This window comes from Oryctolagus cuniculus, chromosome 19 (assembly GCF_964237555.1).
Source record: "Oryctolagus cuniculus chromosome 19, mOryCun1.1, whole genome shotgun sequence".
NCBI classification, from domain to species: Eukaryota; Metazoa; Chordata; class Mammalia; order Lagomorpha; family Leporidae; genus Oryctolagus; species Oryctolagus cuniculus.
Window position 1 is genome coordinate 18,378,310 of NC_091450.1, and position 23,292 is coordinate 18,401,601.

General features: G+C 40.2%; 1 protein-coding gene across 1 annotated transcript in view; it reads right to left on the reverse strand.

Annotated features, from left to right (window-relative positions):
• The window catches only part of ACSM3 (acyl-CoA synthetase medium chain family member 3), a 39,543-nt gene that overhangs the window by 9,427 nt on the left and 6,824 nt on the right, over positions 1–23,292 (reverse strand). The window contains exons 4-9 of the mRNA XM_002711809.5: positions 18,555–18,762; positions 16,665–16,808; positions 16,326–16,482; positions 15,981–16,060; positions 5,756–5,879; positions 2,963–3,043 (exon numbers count right to left, since the gene is read on the reverse strand). Coding sequence (XP_002711855.1) covers positions 2,963–3,043; positions 5,756–5,879; positions 15,981–16,060; positions 16,326–16,482; positions 16,665–16,808; positions 18,555–18,762 — 794 coding nt within the window. The remainder of the gene's footprint in view (positions 1–2,962; positions 3,044–5,755; positions 5,880–15,980; positions 16,061–16,325; positions 16,483–16,664; positions 16,809–18,554; positions 18,763–23,292) is intronic.

Consider the following 23,292-nt stretch of genomic DNA (forward strand, 5'->3'; position numbering starts at 1 on the left):
ATGCCCAATAGTGACTATCAGTTATTAAACACTTATTGCATGCTAAATATTAGATGCTAAAGTTCTAAGTACTTTATACTTACTATCTTACAACAACTCTGTATGGTTGGAACTGTTAATATGCCCACTTTAAGAATGAAGAAAGTGAGGTTCAGAAAGTTTACAGTATATGATTGAGCTGGAATACAGATCTCAGCAGTGACTCAAGAGCCAGTGCTTCTAATCATTACTTTGGTTTGCAATGTCTCTTGAGGGTTAGATCTAATTTTTAAAACTGGAATTGTCAGATTGATTGCTTATATGCTATTTCTGCTCTAAATGACTTTTTAGCTGTTTCTAAGTAGCAAAACTCTACCTTTATGTATATCTACCAGGTACCTTCAGACCTGCAGTGTGACTTTCTTAGAAAATAAATGTAATAGTTATCCAGAAGGAAAGGGGCTTATGGGCAGATGAGAAAGTTGAAAAGCAAAAGAAGTATAGAGGTACAAATTTTCCTTTTAAGCTCTTGCAAATTAAAAAAAAAAAAGCATAAATTCCAACCCAGCCATTTAAAGGAATATTTGGCTTTAGGCTTTAAAGAATTATTGGGGCCAGCACTGTGACATAGCAGGTAAGCCACCACCTGCAGTGCCAGCATCCCATATGGATGCCGATTTGAGTCCCAGCCACTCCACTTCTGATCCAGCTCTTTACTGTGGCCTAGGAAAGCAGTAGAAGATAGCCCAAGTTCTTGGGCACCCACATGGGAGACCTGGAGGAAGCTCCTGGCTCCTTGCTTCATTTTAGTGCATCTCCAGCCATTGTGGCCATCTGGGGAATGAACCAGTGGATGGAGGACATCTCTCTCTCTTTCTGCCTCCACCTCCCTATAATTCTGCCTTTCAAATAAATAAATACATCTTTTAAAAAAAGAATTATTGATGGAAAGGAGGCATGTTAAAAGTTCTAATTAACTAACAGACTACTCTTTAATAGGAAAAATGGATAAAAATCTTCTATCTCTGGGGAAAACTATATTCCTATTGTTCAAGGGATACTAAAATGTTTGAACATGAAACTAATGAGCTTTGGGCCTTGAGACTATGGGAATGTGATATCCAGCTGTCTGGAGCACAGGTGCCAAAACAATATTGCAAACACTTTCTGCTTTATAGCAAGACCCAAGTAATAATAGTCCTCAGAACAGTGTTTAAAATGAAAGTAGCAGTGGTGACTGAGGATGGGATCAGGGTACTGTTATCCTTCGAGCCATGTAATTTTTGCAAAGAGCTGCTCCAGAGAAACCACTGGGCTTGAATTAGTGGGGAACTGGCTGGGATTCATTGCAGTTGGGATTACAAGTGCCTATGAGACTGACAGTGCTGCATGTTGGGAATAGTTATTAAGAGGGAAGGGGAGGAAAGGAACACAGCTGTTGGGGCCGGGCTAAGGCACAGCGGGTAAAGCCATGGCCTGCAATGCCAGCATCCCATATGGATGCCAGTTTGAGTCCCAGCTGTTCCACTTCCAATCCAGCTCTCTGCTAAGGCCTGGGAAAGCAGTGGAAGATGGCCCAAGTCCTTGGGCCCCTGCACCCATGTGGGAAACCTTGAAGAAGCTCCTAGTTTTGGATCATCACAACTCAGGCTATTGTGGCCATCTATGGAATGAATCAGCAGATCAAAGACTCTCTCTCTCTCTCTCCCCCCACCCCCCCGCCTCCACTTCTGCCTCTGCCTCTCTGTAACTCTGCCTTTCAAATAAATAAAATAAATCTTAAAAAAAAAAAAAAAGCAACGCTGCGTGAAACTTACCTGCAATGCAGACATGATCATGCTTAATTGTCAATATTCCTTTCTCCAACCGAGGGTTGCCTGTTAACCAATCAACTTTTAAATCTGTTTACAGAATGAAATTAGGGCTCCCTTGCAATTTTTTTCTTAGATTTTGAAAGAAACTGTGAAGGAGATATGAATGATGTCAACAGCACCTGTATTTTAAACCCTCATTATGTGCTAGGCACTCTGCTGTGCTCTTTAGGGATATTATCTCAATCCCCAGGGCTGGCGCTGTGGCACAGTGGGATAAAGCCCTGACCTGAAGTGCCAGCATCCCATATGGGTGCCGGTTCTGGTTCTCTTCCGATCCAGCTCTCTGCTATGGCCTAGGATAGAAGTAGAAGATGGCCCGGGTCCTTGGGCCCCTGCACCCACGTGGGAGACCCAGAAGAAGCTCCTAGCTCCTGGCTCCTGGCTTCGGATCATCACAGCTCCAGCCATTGCAGCCATCTGGGGAGTGAACCATCAGATGGAAGACCTCTCTCTCCATGTCTACCTCTCTCTGTAACTCTTTCAAATAAATAAAATAAATCTTTAGCGGTATTATTTCAATCCTCACAGAAGGCCTGAAATCAGTCTGTTGTTGTTATTAGGGTCAGCAACCATTTCAGATTGCCTGGGACTGAGGCTTTTGTGGGGCACACAGTGGGGGGCAGAAAGACGGGCAAAGAAGGAGAGTTTACTGCTGTAAACTAGCCTCTTTTGGCCTTGTTGACCCCCTCCAGAGGTCCTGACCTCCCTCCCAGGAAGGGGCAGTGCTCCGTTGTGGTTAAAAGTACAGATATTGTAGCCAGATTGCTTGCGATTGAATCTCTGTTCTAGCAACAACTAGCTGGGTAACTTCAGGTGAGTTTCTTAACTTGTCTGTTAATTAATTGGCTATTAATATGGCTATTGTAGGTTCTTCCTAGGAATTAACCAGATTAATATTTATAAAGTGCGTAGAACTGCATGGTACATGTAAATATTTGCAAAATTATGAAGACATTAAGGTAACATTTCTAACTCATTTCCATCTTTGCATGGAAATTGAGGTACCATGGAAGTAACATGGAGACATCACCAAAACAAGAAGTGTGCTTGGGGGTAGGTGGAAAACAAATTAGGTTGTGAAATATTTTCCAGGAAGGGGGTGTGCAAACCTTAACATCAAAAGCAGGAGAAGGCTTTCCCATTGAGCCAGGCTTGATTTTCATTCCCTTAAAATTTCCACAGATTAGCACCTAGTTAAGAAGAAGAAAAAGTAAGGTAATATTATGAATAACTCAAAAGTCATTTATTCATCTATCATGCACATGTTCAACAAATATGTATTGAGCACTTACTATGAAACAGCCTCAATATTAAAAAGCCTGCTTTCATGGGGTGTAGATTGACAATCTACATATATACATAATAAAGTTATAACAGTTTATGATTACTAAAACATCCATATTAAAACATTTGTGTTTGGCATAATACTTGTTATGCTCTTTCTGTTTAAGTGATTTGCCAATGTTTGTTTATTTTTCTTATTTTAATTTTTGACTAGATAATACATTCAATTTGAAAATTGAATCATTAAAAAAGATACATTGTGGGGCTGGCGCCACAGTGCCAGCATTCCATATGGGTGCCAGTTCAAGTCCTGGCTGCTCCACTTCTGATCCAGCTCTCTGATGTGGCCTGGGAAAGCAGTGGATGGCCCAAATCCTTGGGGCCCTGGACCTGTGTGGGAGACTGGAGAAAACTCCTGGCTCCTGTCTTTGGATCAGCCAACTGGGGAGTAAACCAGCAGATGGAAGACCTCACTATCTCTGCCTCTCCTTCTTTCTCTGTGTAACTCTGACTTTCAACTAAACAAATCTTAAAAAAAAAAAACACATGGTGAAATTCTTTCAAATATTCCCTTATCTACTCCATCTTACCTTTTCTTCTCCCACGAAATAATTACTTTTGTTCTTATTTCATTAATTTATTCTAGACTTTCTTTTTATTGTTATTTCTATGATCTCTTAAATAAACTCTTTTTTAAAGATTTATTTATTTATTTGAAAGACTTAATAGAAAGAGAGACAGAGAGGTCTTCCATCTGCTGGTTCACTCCCCAGATGGCCACAAGGGCCAGGGCTAAGCCAGGCCAAAGCCAGGAGCTAGAAGCTTCATCCAGGTCTCCCACATGGGTGGCAGGGGCCCAAACGCTTTAGGCCATCTTTCACTGCCTTTCCCAGGCCATTAGCAGGGAACTGGATCAGAAGTGGAGCCAGGACTTGAACTGTGCCCATATGGGATGCCAGTGTTGCAGATGGCAGCTTAGCCTGCTATACAGATCCAGTAACAGGTGGCATCTTTACTCACTATGCCACAGCACCAGCCCCAAGAACTATTTTTAGAATGTTTTCCTGGCCGGTGCTGTGGCTCAATAGGCTAATCCTCCACCTGAGGTGCCTGTACTCCGGGTTCTAGTCCCGGTCGGGGCGCCAGATTCTGTCCCAGTTGGCTCTTCTTCCAGTCCAGCTCTCTGCTGTGGCCCGGGAGTGCAGTGGAGGATGGCCCAAGTCCTTGGGCCCTACACCCGCATGGGAGACCAGGAGAAGCACCTGGCTCCTGGCTTCAGATCAGCATGGTGTGCCGGCTGCAGCACACCAGCCGCAGTTGCCATTGCGGGGTGAACCAATGGAAAAGGAAGACCTTTCTGTCTGTCTCTCTCTCTCAATGTCCACTCTGCCTGTCCAAAAAAAAAATAATAATAATAATATGTTTTCCAAGGAATCATCTAGCAACTCTTAATATTTACTTTGTTTTAAATTATTATTTTAAGTGTACATATTTTTTGGATGCAGTGTGATAATTCAATACGTATATTCAATGGGTGATGATCAACTCAGGTTACTTAACATTTCTCATTAAACATTAAAATTTTAATTACACTTAATGATTGTACATATTTATGTGGCACAGTGTGATATTTTGATTAATATGTACCATGTTTACTGATCAAATCAAAGTAATTTTTTTGTCATTATTTTGTTTGGAGTCTTCCAAGCTCCTCTATTTCAAGCTCTCAATATTTCAGATATCAAGCAACTCAGCCAGTGTTTCCATTTGAGGCAGCCTTGACTAACAATCAACAATAAGACAACCTCTCCTTCTGCAGATCCAGTATTTTTTTTTAAGATTTATTTATTTTATTTGAAAGGCAGTGTTTATTTAAAAGTCTGTTGTGAGACAGACAGAGACAGAAATCTTCCATCAGCTGGTTCGTTCCCCAGATGGCCACAACAGCCAGGGATGGGCCAGGCCAAAGTCAGGAGCCAGGAGCTTATTCCAGGTCTTCCATGTAGTTGTCATTTGAGCCATCTTCTGCTGCTGTCCTAGGTGCATTAGCAGGGAGCTGGATCGGAATTGGAACAGCTGAGACATGAACTAGCACCCATACACAGATGGCAGCTTAACCCACTACACAGATCCAGTATTTTTTATTCAAAAAATATTGTAGGAGATGTGCATTTGGAGCATTGCTTGGGGCGCCCACATACCACACTGGAGTGCCTGGTTCAAGTTCTGCCTACCTCTTCTTCTAATCCAGCTTGTACTCATGTGTACCCTAGGATGTAGCAGCTGATGGCCCAAGTACTTGGGTCTCTGCCACCCAGATTGGAGAACCAGATTAGATTCCTGATTCTTGGCTGCAGCCTGGTCCTATTGTGGGCATTTGGGGAGTGAATCACTCCCCTAACCCTGATCAGTTAATAGTGTTTTTTCTTCAGTGAATGACTATTTAAATAACTGTTTATAGAACTTTTTTGCAACTAGCTTTCCTCAAGCCTTTTTTTTTTCTTAATTTTCTTGTTTTCTAACCTCTGTACTTCTTCCCTATCTCTCAAACAATCATAAAGTTTTTATTCATCTGAGTATACTGAAACCAGCCCTGCTTTTAGGATGAGGTCAGATACCGTTTCCGTCTGTCCATATCCTTCATAGATATCCAGGCCAGTCTGCTTTCTCCATTGTTCAGTCACTTCAGGGTTGATTGGTTCCCCGGCACTCACACAGTGCTTTAAACTTTTGAATGTGTAACTTTTCAGAGACCAAATAACAAATTAGGATTAGGAAGGAAAATGGAGAGAAGTGGAAATTAGGGTTATTTCTAATGAACTTCAATATGAAATGTATTTTAGCTCTTTCCTGTCACCCTTTTGCTATGAAAAGTGAACAGACTATTCTAACATTGTAAACTGAAACCCAGATAACCAGGTTTTTCTCATACTCTTTTGTTTTTTGTTCAGGGGTGAGAGGGGTTTGTTGCAAAGAAAAGCTATACCATCCTTAGGGAAGGTACTCCAGTAACATTTTAAATTAGCATGAAAAAAACTCTTGTCTGCTCACCTCTCCTCCTCTCATCTCTCTTCTCTCTGCTCTATCTTCTCACTAGCTCCTCTCCTCTGTCTCTTTCTTTCTTATACTCTCTCTCTCATCCTTCTTCATCCCTCCCCTCCGGTCTGTTGCATTTTTTCCAAAAAAACCTTCCTTTACTCCGGTGTTCAGTGTGCTTTGTGACGGCCTAACAGGAATATATAACATTGGTGTATTGGCCGGGAAAACTGTACGTTGGTGATCCAGTGTCCCCAGTGACTTTGCTGTCCTTTTGGGGACCTCTGAGCTGCTCTGGGGTCCTGGATTTCTGCCAGTCACAAAGCACACCCCTGGAACTCCTTCCACACCACCGAATGCTCTGCGATCTCCATCCTCACATCAGCCTTCCAAATTCAGAGTTTCAAGGAAAGGCTTGGGAAAAAAAATTGCAGAGGAAACTCTTCCGGATCTAGTGGATGTGACACGGAGGGCCTACGGGGAGAACAAGGATGCCCACGGCTTGGGAGCCCAGCCGTGGAGTCTACACACCAGCACTGGAAGGGGAGGTGAGGCAAAACCTCAGTAGCCCAAGACATTGATGGGGAAATGGCAGAAAGAGCCTAGAGGGAACGAGGCTTGAAGCCCCACTGGGGAAAGGTCACCAGGCTAACTAGAGGAGAGAAAAAAATAAATAAATAAAAGGGACCAGCATGGACACGAGCCCCTCTCTCCACAAACCTTGGCAAGCAAGACAAAGAGCAGGCGCCATTTTGGACATACATAAAGTGGCGCCCGCCATTAGCCAAGCAGAAAAACCTGACTCTGGTGGGGAGAAATAACAGGAGGTTAGGACCTACTGAAGGTGTGGAGCTAATGAACTGAGACTGTGAAAATCTGAGGGTGTGGGAGAGAATTCACAGAGTATACAAACTCGGTAACCTTGGCAACCCAGTGGGAGACTGCAGAGAAATTTGAGATCACACTGAGGTCTGCATAGACCCTTTGTGTGGTCCTTGGGGCAGAATAGACATATACCCACAGGGGCCAGATTTCATACACTGACTACCCTCAATTCCGCTCAGGTGTGCGGAATTACTTCCCTTCTGAGTTAAAAAAAGAGAGAGAGAGAGAGAACAACCTGGGTGAGTCACCTTTTACACACCCTTAACCCTGAAGAACCAGAGCTCTCTGGCCACACCCATCACAGCCTCTAAGGATCCATCAAAAGCAGATAGTCCACTTAATCTAGAATCATAGTATAATCAGAAAAACCACTACAGTGAAGACACCAAAGAATATCTCCACAATGCCAAGCAACAAACACAGAAACTGAGGAAACAAGAACAAGGAAGACACTGACTCCCCCAAATGAACAAGACACCCCAATTCAAGATTATGAAGATGAGATAGAAGAAATGCAAGAAACGGATCTCAAAAAATTGATAAGAACATTAAGAAATTCTCAAAAAACGAATTCTTGAACTACAGAAATCCTTACTGGACAGGATAGAAAATCTCTCTTGCGAAAATGAAATATTAAGGAGGAATCAAAATGAAATGAAAAAACTAGTAGAACATGAAATGGTGATAGTGAAGAGAAATCATAATGAAATGAAGAATTCAATAGATCAAATGACAAACACATTAGAGAGCCTTAAAAACAGAATGAGTGAAGCAGAAGAGAGAATATCAGACTTAGAAGACAGAGAACAGGAAAGTATACAGTCAAACCAAAGAAAAGAAGAGGAATTAGAAATCTAAAAAATATTGTCGGGAATCTACAGGATACTATTAAAAAACCCAACATTCGGGTTCTAGGAGTTCCTGAAGGCATGAAGAGAGAGAAAGGATTAGAAGGCCTTTTAAGTGAGATACTAGCAGAAATTTCCCGGGTCTGGAGAAGGACAGAGACATCCTAGTACAGGAAGCTCATAGAACCCCTAATAAACATGACCAAAAGAGATCCTCACCACAACACGTTGTAATTAAACTCACCACAGTGAAACATAAAGAAAAGATCCTAAAATGTGCAAGAGAGAAACGTCAGATTACTCTCAGAGGATCTCCAATTAGACTCACAGCAGACTTCTCATCAGAAACCCTACAGGCTAGGAGGGAATGGTGAAATACAGCCCAGATACTAAGAGAGAAAAACTGCCAGCCCAGAATATTATGTCCTGCAAAGCTCTCATTTGTGAATGAAGGTGAAATAAAGACCTTTCATAGCAAACAGAAATTGAAAGAATTTGTCACCACTCATCCAGCCCTGCAAAAAAATGCTTAAAGATGTGCTACACACAGAAACACAGAAACACAACCATCAATACGAAAGAAGGTAAAGGAAGAAAACCTCCCAGTAAAAGATCATAGGAAGCTCAAAGCATATACTAAAAAATATCTTTGGGAAAATGGCCGGGCAAAGTTACTACTTATCAATAGTCACATTGAATGTTGATAGCCTCAACTCCCCAACTAAAAGACACAGACTGCCTGAATGGATTAAGGAACAAAACCCATCTATTTGCTGCCTACAAGAAACACATCTTTCCAACAAAGATGCATGCAGACTGAAAGTGAAAGGTTGGAAAAAGATAATCAATGCCAACAGAAACCAAAAAAAAAAAAAAAAAGCAGATGTAGCTATATTAATATCAGACAAAATAAACTTTAACACAAAAACTGTTAAGAGAGACAAAGAGGGGCACTATATAATGATTAAGGGTTCAATTCAACAGGAAGATGTAACTATTATAAATGTATATGCACCTAATTAAAGGGCACAGGTTTATTTAAAAGATATGTTAAGTACTTAAAGGGAGACTTAGATTCCAATACAATAGTACTGGGGGACTTCAATACTCCACTCTCAGAAATAGACAGATCAACCGGACAGAAGATCAACAAGGAAACAGCAGATTTAATCAACACAATTGCCTAAATGGATCTAACAGATATCTACAGAACTTTCAATCCTACATTTAAAGAATTTACATTCTTCTCAACAGTGCATGGAACCTTCTCTAGGATTGACCACATACTAGGCCATAAAGCAAGTCTCAGCAAATTCAAAAGAATTAGAATCATACCATGCAGCTTCTCAGACCACAGTGGAATGAAGTTGGAAATTAGCAACACAGGAATCCCTACAGAGTATGCAAACACATGGAGACTGAACAACATGCTCCTGAATGAACACTGGGTCATAGAAGAATCAAAAGAGAAATCAAAAACTTTCTGGAAGTAAATGAGGATAACAACACAACATATCAAAACTTATGGGATACGGCAAAAGCAATGTTGAGAGGAAAGTTTATAGCAATAGGTGCCAACATCAAGAAATGGGAAAGGCACCAAATAAATGAGCTTTCAATGCATCTCAAGGATCCAGAAAAACTGCAGCAAACCAGACCCAAATCTAGTAGGAGAAGAAATCAACAGGATTGAATAAAAAAAAATTACAAAAAAATCAGCCAAACGAAGAGCTGGTTTTTTGAAAAAATGAATAAAATTGACACACCATTGGCTCAACTAACTAAAAAAAGAAAAGACCCAAAATCAATAAAATCAGAGATGAAAAAGGAAATGTAACAGACACTACAGAAATAAAGAGTCATCACAAATTACTACAAAGAGTTGTATGCCAGCAAACAGGGAAATCTATCAGAAATGGATAGATTCCTGGACACATGCAATCTACCTAAATTGAACCAGGAAGACATAGAAAACCTAAATAGACCCATAACTGAGAAAGAAATTGAAACAGTAATAAAGGCCCTCCCAACAAAGAAACCCCAGGAACAGATGGATTCACTACTGAATTCTACCAGACATTTAAAGAAGAACTCATTCCAATTCTTCTCAAAATATTCAGAGCAATCAAAAAAGAGGGAATACTCTCAAATTCTTTCTATGAAGCCAGCATCACCTTAATCCCTAAGCCGGAGAAAGATGCAGCATTGAAAGAAAATTACAGACCAACATCCCTGATGAACATACACGCAAAAATCCTCAATAAAATTCTTGCCAATAGAATACAACAATACATCAAAAAAATCATCCACCCAGACCAAGTGGGATTTATCCCTGGTATGCAGGGATGGTTCAATGTCTGCAAATCAATCAATGTGATACACAACATTAACAAACTGCAGAAGAAAACCCATATGATTATCTCAATAAATGCAGAGAAAGCATTCGATAAAATTCAACACTCTTTCATGATGAAAACTCTAAGCAAATTGGGTATAGAAGGAACATTCCTCAATATAATCAAAGCAATTTATGAAAAACCCATGGCCAGCATCCTATTGAATGGGGAAAAGTTGGAAGCATTTCCACTGAGATCTGGTACCAGACAGGGATGCCCACTCTCACCACTGCTATTCAATATAGTTCTGTAAGTTTTAGCCAGAGCCATCAGGCAAGAAAAATAAATTAAAGGGATACAAATTGGGAAGGAAGAAGTCAAACTATCCCTTTTTGCAGATGATATGATTCTTTATTTAGGGGATCCTAAGAACTCTACTAAGAGACTATTGGAACTCATAGAAGAGTTTGGCAAAGTAGCAGGATATAAAATCAATGCACAAAAATCAACAGCCTTTGTATACACAGGCAATGCCACGGCTGAGAAAGAACTGCTAAGATCAATCCCATTCACAATAGCCACTAAAACAATCAAAAACCTTGGAGTAAACTTAACCAAGGACGTTAAAGATCTCTACAATCAGAATTACAAAATCTTAAAGAAAGAAATAGAAGAGGATACCAAAAAATGGAAAAATCTTCCATGCTCATGGATTGGAAGAATCAATATCATCAAAATGTCCATTCTCCCAAAAGCAATTTATAGATTCAATGCGATACCAATCAAAATACCAAAGACATTCTTCTCAGCTCTGGAAAAAATGGTTCTGAAATTCATATGGAGACACAGGAGACCTTGAAGAGCTAAAGCAATCTTGTACAACAAAAACAAAGCCGGAGGCATCACAATACCAGATTTCAGGACATACTACAGGGCAGTGGTAATCAAAACAGCATGGTACTGGTACAGAAACAGATGGATAGACCAATAGAACAGAATAGAAACACCAGAAATCAACCCAAACATCTACAGCCATCTTATATTTGATCAAGGATTTAAAACCAATTCCTGGAGCAAGGACAGTCTATTCAATAAATGGTGCTGGGAAAACTGAATTTCCATGTGCAGAAGCATGAAGCAAGACCCCTACCATACAGCTTACACAAAAATCCACTCAACATGGAGTAAAAACCTAAATCTACGACGTGACACCATCAAATTATTAGAGAGCATTGGAGAAACCCTGCAAGATATAGGCACAGGCAAAGACTTCTTGGAAAAGACCCTGGTGGCACAGGAAGTCAAAGCCAAAGTTAACTATTGGGATTGCATCAAATTGAGAAGTTTCTGTACTGCAAAAGAAATAGTTAGGAAAGTGAAGACACAACCGACAGAATGGGAAAATATATTTGCAAACTATGCAACTGATAAAGGGTTGATAACCAGAATCTACAAAGAGATCAAGAAACTCCACAACAAAAAAACAAACAACCCACTTAAGAGATGGGCCAAGGACCTTAATCGACATTTTTTTTGACAGGCAGAGTGGATTGTGAGAGAGAGACAGAGAGAAAGGTCTTCCTTTTTACCGTTGGTTCACCCTCCAATGGCCACCTCGGCCAGCGTGCTGCGGCTGGCACATCGCGCTGATCCGAAGCCAGGAGCCAGGTGCTTCTCCTGGTCTCCCATGCGGGTGCAGGGTCTAAGGACTTGGGCCATCCTCCACAGCACTCCCGGGCCATAGCAGAGAGCTGGCCTGGAAGAGGGGCAACCAGGATAACATCTGGTGACCCGACCGGGACTAGAACCTGGTGTGCTGGCACCGCAGGTTGAGGGTTAGCCTATTGAGTCATGGCACTGGCCATAGACATTTTTCAAAAGAGGAAATCCAAATGGCCAACAGACACATGAAAAAATGTTCAAGATCACTAGCCATCAGGGAAATGCAAATCAAAACCACAATGAGGTTTCACCTCACCCTGGTTAGAATGGCTCACATACAGAAATCTACCAACAACAGATGCCTGCGAGGATGTGGGGAAAAGGGACACTAACCCACTGTTTGTGGGAATGCAAACTGGTTAAGCCACTATGGAAGTCAGTCTGGAGCTTCCTCAGAAACCTGAATGTAACCCTACCATACAACCCAGCCATCCCACTCCTTGGAATTTACCCAAAGGAAATTAAATTGGCAAACAAAAAAGTGGTCTGCACCTTAATGCTTATTGCAGCACAATTCACAATAGCTAAGACCTGGAATCAACCTAAATGCCCATCAACAGTATTCTGGATAAAGAAATTATGGGATATGTACTCTATAGAATACTATACAGCAGTAAAATAAAACCAAAAACAATGAAATCTGGTCATTTGCAACAAAATGGAGGAATCTGGAAAACATCACACTGAGTGAAATAAGCCAGTCCCAAAGGGACAAATATCATAGGTTCTCCCTGATCGGTGACAACTAACCGAGCACCAAAAAGGAAACCTGGTGAAGTGAAATGGACACTATGAGAAACAGTGACTTGATCAGCCCTTGCCCTGACTGTTGATGAACAACTTAATACATTATCCCTTTTAGTATTTTTTTGTTCTACTTAATACTATTGATTGAACTCTGTAATTAATACACAATTATTCTGAAGTGTTGAAACTTAACTGAAAAGTGTTTCCTGTTAAATATAAGAGTGGGAATAAGAGAGAGAAGAGATGTACAATTTGGGACATGCTTAATTGGACTTGCCCCAAATGGTAGAGTTAGAAATATGCCAGGGGATTCCAATTCAATCCCATCAAGGTGGCATGTACCAATGCCATCTCACTAGTCCAAGTGATCAATTTCTGTCCACAATTGATCATAATGATAGGACTAAGAGTTAAAGGGATCCCATAAACAAGACTAGTGTTTGCAAATACTAACTGATAGTTATAAAAAAGGGAGAGAATGATCCAACATGGGAAGCAGGATACACAGCAGACTCATAGAATGGCAGATGTCCTAAACAGCACTTTGGCCTCAGAATCAGCCCTTAAGGCATGCGGATCCGGCTGAAAAGCCCATGAGAATATTTCAGGCATGGAAAGCCAAGACACTGTGGCAAAAAAAAAAAAAAAAATTACCTAAATGAAAGATCTATGCAAGTGAGATCCCAGTGGAAAGAACAGGTCATCAAAGAAGGAGGTACCTTTCTCTGAAGGGAGGAGAGAGCTTCCACTTTGACTATGACCTTGTCTAAATATGATCAGAGTCGGCAAACTCGAAAGGCCTCCATAGCCTTGGCAACTCATAACAAGAGCCTAGGGTGATTACTGACTCGTAAACAAGAGTGCCAATTGTTAAATCAACAAAGGGAGTCACTGTCTATCTACTCCCCATGTAGGATCTCTGTCCTTAATGTGCTGTACATTGTGATCTAATGATATAACTAGTACTCAAACATTATTTTACACTTTGTGTTTCTGTGTGGGTGCAAACTCTTGAAAGCTTTACTTAATATATGCTAAATTGATCTTCTGTATATAAAGAGAATTGAAAATGAATCTTGATGTTAATGGATGGGGAGAGGGAGTGGGAAAGGGGAGGGTTGCGGGTGGGAGGGAAGTTATGGGGGAGAAAAAGCCATTGTAATCCATAAGCTGTACTTTGGAAATTTATATTCATTAAATAAAAGTTAAAAAAAATAGCATGAAAGTTTCACTTGTCATTTAAACTGATGGTGAAATAGTTCTATAATGGAATACTTATACAACTATTTAAAAAAAGGAATGAAGAAGCTCTGGACAATGCTGTTCAATTGAACTTTCTACAATGTTGCAAGTGTTCTATTATCTGGAATATCCTCTACAGTATCCACTAGCCCTATATGAATATTGAGCACCTAAAACATGGTTAGTATAACTGAGCAGCTTAATCCTTAATTTAATTTAATTTAAATTTAATTACATGTAGCTAATGACTACCATATTGGACAGCATAATTTTAGGATGTATTGTTAGGGGAAGACAGCAAGATGCAAAAGTGGATGTTTATTATGCTACCATTGATGTCCATAATATAGAGGGGGAGAACATAGGCATATTAGCTTATGCATTTTCAGGGCAGGTTGATAACAAACTGGAAATAGGTTGTGTCTATAAAGGAGGAGGACAGAAATGGGGACAAGGTTTGGAGAAAGATATAAATATATATAGAGAGAGATTAAATTTTGTTATTAGCATATTGTATATTTTATGAGTTATAATGCAATATTTTAACACATATACACAATGCCAAGGCTATGGAGGCCTTTTGAGTTCGCCGACTCTGATCATATTTAGACAAGGTCATAGTCAAAGTGGAAGCTCTCTCCTCCCTTCAGAGAAAGGTACCTCCTTCTTTGATGACCTGTTCATTCCACTGGGATCTCACTCGCATAGATCTTTCATTTAGGTAATTTTTTTTTTGCCACAATTTTATGGCATGTGAATTATTTCCTTTTCAAAATATAATAAAATGTAAAATATTTACCTGTAGTATTGTGATATATATCAAAAACTATGTATTGTGTCCTTATCCTGAGTTCCTAGCACAGAGATCGTGAAAATCCTGCTGTAGTAATTTCTTAAGTGGTAGCGGTGCTGAGAGCATCTTCTGTTCTAATAGTTCATCTTTGACCCAATTCCTGACAAATTCCTTGCAATTTCTTGGGCAACAGATGCATATTTTGTTCTAACGAGGCATCTTTTGGTTAATGGGCTCCTCGGGGGTAGCTTTAGGATAGAGGATGTCCACCAGAAAGATGAAGCATTGATCAAGAGCTTGAAACTTTCAGCCTCACCCCACCCCCACAATTCTTCAAGGAAGGGCGAAGAGTTGGAGATTGAGTTAATAATCAATCCATACCTGAAGTATGAGGTTCAGAGAGCTCCAGTTCCCAGGATAGTGGTGCACCCTAACTCCATAGAGATAGAATTTCTTGCACTTAGGATCCTGGTGGACCTTACCCTGTGTACCACCTCATTTGATTGTTCATCTGTATCCTTATCATATCCTTTTAATAAGCCAGTAAATTAAGTGTTTCCCTGAGGTCTGTGAGCCATCATAGCAAATTACTGAAGCCAGGGAGAGGTTCTGGGGACCTTCAGTTTCTGACCGGTTAATCAGAAGTGCAGACGACTGTCTGGACTTGCAGTTGGGATCTGAAGTGGGGGCAGTTTTATGGGACTGATCCCTAAACATGTGGGATCTGATGCTAAATATAGGTTGTGGATTTAGAGTTGTGTGGAACACCCAGCTGATTTTGGAGAATTGGTCAGTGTGGAGGAAAAAAAAAATCTCTCCCATCTGGAGAATAGAAGGACTGAGAGTTTTGAGTACAGGAAAGCCATTGTTTTTTCTCTTCAGGTTATCAATCTGTCCTTTCAAATGGAATAAGCAGTAGATTAAAAGACATGTATCTCTTTTCTACTTACTGGGATAAGTTTCTGTACCTTCTCAGCTCAGGTACAGCCACCATCCAAAAGGTCAACACCTTACCCATAACACTGAACCCAACTAGAGACCTGGCTGAACCCTCCCTTTCCTATCCTTATCTGGGGGAACCTCCTTAAACACAGTAATTATAAACAGAACATAAGACAGGAGGAGGAGGGGGGAGGACAAGATTGCTAAATCCTGTGCCTACTTAGTCTAGAGCTGTTTTTAGGGTGGAAAAGTCTTCTCCCCCACTAAACACTTATTTACCCACATTTCTTACCTCGTCATATCACTCTGTATAAGCATTCGATATGCAGTTGGTGCTGAACAGAAGACTGTGACAGGAAACTTGGAGAGTGTCTGCAATTCAGAAGAAATAATCTCTTGCTCTTACCACAGCTTTAATAAGTATTAAATTAGTGTTTGGCACAATGTAAACATTGCTTATTTACTGTAAATGCATTCACACCTTTTCTGGGTATATCTTTTCAGACTTACTTTCTGGATGTGAAATATCTTAAGTCATATTGTCTACTCTGTTCACTGCAAGTTACTTTATTCACTGATCCTATTAGTAACACTGCTAATGGATTTCTAAATATTGACCTCCTGTGTGCTGCCTTACTTGCAAGATGGAAATTGGCTCAAAACGGGGCAAATAGTGTGCAAAGATGCATGCTCCCTGAATCCACGGAGAAAAAACACTACTCCATGCAGACTTTGCCCAGCCTGTGTCTGAGGTATTCCACATCACATCTGATGGTGTCAAATCCAGCCAGAACCTGGAAAAACAAAGAGTCCGATGTATGAATTTGTTAGTTGTAGGAATTTAACGTAATTGTTTGTATAAATGTATTAAATCTGTAAAAATGTTAAATATATAGGAAAACAAATTTAAAAGACCAGTACATGAATTATCATCTTTGCAGTTTTGACACTTCAAGCTGTAGTTCTGTGGAAATACCTTCCATTTACGGATAATCCTAAACCGAAACTGCTATGGGTGTGTCCAATCATTTTAGGAGGTCCAGTTGTTCCACTGGTGAAGTAAATGGACATCATCTCATTATGTTTTGTCTTCACACAGGTGTGGTTGTCACTGGCATGTCTGCGAAGGAAAACTACAGTCATTCTGCACATTAAACACAGCTTCCTAGGTTGTTATCATTGAAGGGATTTGAGAAACCATCTGCTTGGACATCTTTGACTTGTGAATCAGTGACTTAGGTTGAATTCTAAGGTAAATTCATCTCTGTTTTCATATTTTAGGTGCTTTCTAAAATCAAACTAAACTTTACCATCAAAATTCCACTTATTATGGCTGATTTCATGGACTTTTACTGTGTTAAGAGATTGAAGCATTTTTAAAATTGAATTTTATCATACTCCCAGCAGATTGAGGATTCTATAATTTTATAATCATAAATATAAATGAGGAATTTCCTCTTCCTCTCCACTTTCAAATGTGATTTAAAAAAAAACTGTGATACAAGTCAGGGTTCTATAATTATCTTCCCTTAAAAAAATAGCACTTATACCTGCACATCTGTCACTTCCATCACTGATATGGTTGCCCTAAAAACCTAAGGCAGGGTTAGGTTACTGATCTCTTACTATAAGCGACAATAAATATAGTAGTTAGGAGTGTGGGACCAGAAGCTAGATTGTCTGACTTTGAAACCCAGCTCTGCCATGTTAGCATTTGACCTTATTCATCTGTGTAAGTACAGTACCTACCTCCTAGGTCACTGTGAAATTTAAATGAGCTAATGCTCCTATATCTGAAGTGCCTGAAACAGTTTCTAGAACATAACCAGGGCCATGTAAATGTTAGCTGTTACTGCAATTGTAATGTTATTTTTATTAGAACAGAACAATACTTAACTTAGGTAAGAACTCGGTCAATGTTAGCTGTCTTAAAGACCATAGTTCAATGTTAGCTGTTTTAAAGACCATAGTTACAATCATGCGCCTAAATCCTTGAGTAAAGGTAAGCTCATTTTAAAGAGGGAATTTACTGCCAGCCTAATATTAAATTATAACCAGTATCTGGCAAAGAGTTCCAAGTGACCCTAGAAGCAACCCATGGCAGGACTTGAACATCAGTGTAATTTAGTTTTATAACTGCACCCATTAACATTAAGTGTTCCTCTTACAACCTAACAGAAGTGTTGTTGTCGCAATGGAATGGTGTAATCTTCAAGGAAGGACTAATTGTGATCAGTTTCCCTGGGAGATGATAGTAGCTCGGGGCTTGGTGCTGTGATGCATCTCTAGATCCTCCACAAGAATGGACTTCTTCCCTGCCAGGGACCGGGAGCCCTCTTCAGAGACTGGCTTGGCTGAGGAAAGCTGTCTCTTCCAAGGTCATACCTCTTTCTAGGAACAACCCACATTCGGTTACTGATCATTAGGATTATTAAAGGCCAAGACCTCTTGTTTTAACTAGGATCAGCTTTGAGGAGCTAGTCAAACTACAGAGGATTTTGTTGTTTGACTGAGGACCTTGTAGGGAATATGTTGCAAATAAATTTCTTCCTCTGCCCAATGCCTCGACATTCCTCTTCCTTTATGGGTGTTTATCCCAAGAAACCTCCTTAATTAACTTCTCCTACACTAATCGCCACCTCATGGAGTGCCTTCTGGGGATCCCACCCTAAAAAGCAAACAGAGAAGCAAAAAACACTCCGAACCTTTTCCTGCCTAAGAGCTTAGCCTGTTAGCAGCAATCATTACCAATTATTCCCCTTGCCTATTGTTTTGGTTTGCATTTTCTGATCACAACAGGGTTAAATATTTTTCGTCATTGTCTTTCTTTTGGGGAAGCAGTTCTACAACAATTATAAGGACTCACTTCATCATCTCCTTGAGGTTCCCCCACCCCTCTCTGGAGTTCTGAGACACAATTAGCTTGCAGCGCAGATCTTCACACTTAGGAGCAACAGCATCTACTGCTGGGGCTAAAATGTCATTGGTAATAATGCATTTTGCTTTGGAAGATTGTAATCTGTAGAGGATGTCTTTCTGGGTCAGCTGAGTGGTTCCTGGAATTAAAACTGTCCCTAAAGGAGCAGAGGAAAAAAAAAAAAAAAACAATGTTTGCAAAAGAGATTCTCCTTCATCATGTCAATTAGGATAGTGTACATAGCTTATGCTCACTCTATAATTCTCAGAAGGCATTAGTCAGTTTACCAGAGAAGATATTTATCTTTCTTCCAGTATTCTGCTTTCATGTTCCAAGGGATCAAAGTCCATGGCCCTTTTGCCCTGACATGAAATGGTATTAAATGCTAAGAAATTGTCCTCCATTTGAAGACCATCTATAACACTGAACCTGTGGAGAGGTTTGATTAATTAGTATTATTACCCAACATTTATTAAGTACTTGAATGCCAGATGTTACTCTAAGTGTTTTGCAGGTTTTAACTCATTCATTCCCCCACCAAAAGAATTCAAAATACAAAAGCTATGAACAACTTGGCCAAGGTTATCTAAGTAGCAAGTGGTAACATAGGGAACTACCTACAGCTAAACTCCAGAGCTCAACACTTAACCTCTGCAGTCCAGTGCCTCTTAAAATGTTATTGTTTTATTGTTTCTTCCCAAAGGCAAGGGTGGCAGCATGCATCTTTTCCTGTGGCTCTACTTCCATCTGCTGTATATTACGACACTGTAAGGTGTGCATTGGTTTAAAGTGTCCTGGAGCCAGACACTCCTATAAGTTTGGTCTTGGGTAACCCACTTTATTTCCATGACCTTCAGTTTTTATATCTGTAAAATGAAGAGGATAATAATACTATTTCCCTTATAGGATTATTTGACAATTAAATAACTAGATTATTTTAAATTACCATCCCTGTTTGGAAATTTTTGCTGGAGAGTGACTTGGATTATAGTACTGACTTGCTGAGTAACTAGCCTTGGGCAAGTGACTTAATGTTCCTTTTCTCCTAGAGCATGTAAAAAGCTTAGAAGAGAACTCAGTAAATTTTGACTGTCATTTTTTTCCCAAGGGTGAATTGACCTTTAGGAATATATGTATTTTTTTAAAAGGTTTACTTATTTATTTGAAAGGCAGAGTTGCAAAACTTGTTCTCAAACAGTACTTTATATGTTGTATGTCTGTGTGGATACAAACTGTCGAAATCTTTACTTAGTATAGAGTTGGTCTTCTGTATATAAAGTTAATTGAAAATGAATTTTAATGAAGAATGGGGTGGGAGAGGGAGTAGGAAGAGGGACGGGAGTGGGAGTGGAAGAGTGCGTATGGGGGAAGAACCACTGTATTCTTAAAGTTGTACCTATGAAATTTGGCATTCATTAAATAAAAGCTTTTTTAAAAAAGAAAAAGACCTTAAGTATGAAGTCAACATAAAATAGATCATAACAGAGTAGGCAAAGTCACTCCTAACAAAAATATTGGTTCACAGGGTGGCAAAACCTAAACTGTACTCTGATATATGATACATCAATATAGAATTTATCTGGGGCGGGTGCTGTGGTGTAGCAGGTAAAAGCTGTCATCTGCCATGCCAGCCTACCATACTGGCACCTATACATGTCCTGGCTGCTCCACTTCAGATCCAGCTCCTTGCGAATGTGACTGGGAAGACGGTGGAAGATGGCCCAAATCTTTGGGCCCTTGTACCCCTGTGGGAGACCCAGATGAAGCTCCTGGCTCTTGGCTTCAGATTGACCCAGCTCCATCCACTGTGGCCATTTGGGGAGTGAACCAACAGATAGAAGCTCCTTTCTCTCTCTCTCTCTCTCTGTCTCTCTGTCTCTCTGTCTCTCTCTTATCTCTTCCCCTCTCTCTCTATAACTCTGCCTATTGGATAAATAAGTCTTTTTTTGACAAGCAGAGTGGACAGTGAGAGAGAGAGACAGAGAGAAAGGTCTTCCTTTTTCATTGGTTCACCCTCCAATGGCCACTGTAGCGGGCGTGCTGCGGCTGGCACACTGCGCTGATCCAAAGCCAGGAGCCAGGTGCTTTCCCTGGTCGCCCATGCAGGTACAGGGCCCAAGGACTTGGGCCATCCTCCTCTGCACTCCCAGGCCACAGCAGAGAGCTGGCCTGGAAGAGGGGCAACCAGGACAGAATCCGGCATCCTGACCGGGACTAGAACCCAGTGTGCCAGCACCACAGGCGGAGGATTAGCCTATTGAGCCATGGCGCCGGCCATAAATAAATCTTAAAAAATTATTAAAAAATAAAATTTGTCTCAGAAGTGGGTACTCTAGCCATAGAACATAGAAAAAGGAGATTTACAGGAATACACTGTGATGGTGTCTGTCCAAATCTGTCTTGGGGGAAATCTGTGTTAGAGTATTTCCTATATTATGGTCCTTTGGAAGAAGTGGTCCCTAGCCAATACCTACATTCATAACTGGCCTGTTTTCATTTTCTCATATCTGTAAGTTACTTCCTGCTTCGGGACCTTTACACAGGGTTTTCCATTTGAGAGAAGTATTCCATCACAGCTTCTTCCATGGGTTGTCATCCCTCAGGTCTCCACATAAATGACCCCCTTACTTTCCCATCAGTGATACCCCTTTTATATACCAATGCTCTTATACATTTCCTTCATAGCTTTGGTCACATTTACCACATTAAATGTTCATTTATTTAATTCATGACTCTCTGTCCCACTGAATCCTAAATTCTATAACTTCTGAAACATAGCAGATGCTTAGTAAATACTTGTTGAATGGAGATAATGGATGGGTATAGAGGGATGAGTGAATGAATTGGACTTTCAAATCCTAATGCAAATAAATGAAATTATGAGCATCATTTGTTCTGAACCATATAGGTTCACTGTTCAGGCTGCTGGCTAAACTTTGTCTTTTCTTGTAGGTCAGTTAAGAGGGAGAAAGAGGGCTACTCATACCAGATTTTTTTGACCTTTCATTGCAAAAAAAATGTTAGTAACATCATTTTACACACTGTAAATCATAAACATGGTCATGAGAGCTTCCTTGCCCTGGGATTTAGAACTCTATCCTTCAGTTTCTGATTTACTAGGTGAGTGGCCAGATATTTTCATTCTCTGAGACCTCCAGTAAGAGAAAGACGCCCTCCTTCTAGCTAAGAGGTTCTGAAACTTGAACATGCATCATAGTCCCTGGAGGGCTTGTTATAACACAGATTTATGGGCCGTACCCCAGAGTTCTGGATTTGGATGAGGCTGGGAGTTTCTATTTCTGACAAGTTCACAGTAGTGCAGGCCCAGGAACACTCTTGGGGAACTACAGTTTAGCATCATTCTTCTGCTGTGCTGTGTACCTTCCCTGTTTTGAAAGCATATTAAAACTCATCCACTACTCTCCCATTTAGTAATGTGGTCCCAAACATTTTAAGATTCTTCAAAATACATCTTCCAGTTAGACTTTTTCTAAAAGCAAAAAATGCAAAAGAATTTATGCAATGTATATGTAGTTCCCCTTTAAAATATGCAAATAAGCATTATGTATCACTTAGTTTAAGAAATAGAACTTAATAGCATGTTTGAAGCCTCCTTATACCCTTTTCCTAATCTGCTCTCTTTGCCCTACTCCCAGCCCCAGGTAGCCATTATCCAGATTCCTGTTACCTATCCATTTGCCTTTCTTTATCTCTTCTTATCATACATTTATACAATCCTAAGTAATATGTGAACAACTGAAATCCTATTTGATGAGGATTTCAATTTTAAATTAACTAATGTTTTTTAAGGAGGAAAAATTATTGGGAAATGAAATAACTATGAACTTATTTCTAATTCTACCGTGAAGGCTAGCATTGTTAGTGTATTGTATTTATTATTCATTGCCTCCCTCTCCTTCTTCCAAGAGAATCTGCCTTTCTTCCTGCCTAGAGCCCCAGTAACCATGTTCGTATCTGGTGAAGTCATCTCTGACCACATGTGATTGGCCTGTCCCCAGTTGTACTCATCAGATTCTGCCTCAAATATTTGACTTAACAGACTAAATGGATTAGTGGATGGTTCATTTAAGGTAGGGCCGAAGGTATCTGTGTGGCAGACCAAAGCTATACACCAGCCAAAATGCAGGGGAACGGAGAAGCCATGTGTTAACAGAGAAAAGAGTCAAAGGGGCAGACACATGTGCACACAAAGACCCTGCGGCTATAGAACAAAAAAACTGGAGAAGAAGAAACAAAGCTTCCAGCTGAATAGCCTGTTCCCTTGCACAAGTGCAGGCGTTCTTTCTGCAGTTTGTTTTTCTATAAAATTCTCTAATAGCTGTTCAGTAACTCCTTTCTTATTGGACTAATAAGAATAGACATCCGGTCCTGGCAATCAGACAGTAATGATTAGAAGTAATGATTGTAATGAATTGAGAAGTGTACCTAATTATTTATTATGAAAAAAGGAATATTAATTAGTTCAACAAATATTTTACTGAGCATTTACTATATGCCCATCATTGGGGTTGCAGAGATGGGTATAATAGTGATGGCCCTTTAGGAGTTTCTGTAGTCTTATGGGACTGATAGGTTTATAAGCAAAGAGTATACCCAGACATTATAGTACCTCTTAAAGTAGAAATACATGTTGCCTTAGGGAGGTTAAAGAAGAAGGTATTTGGGT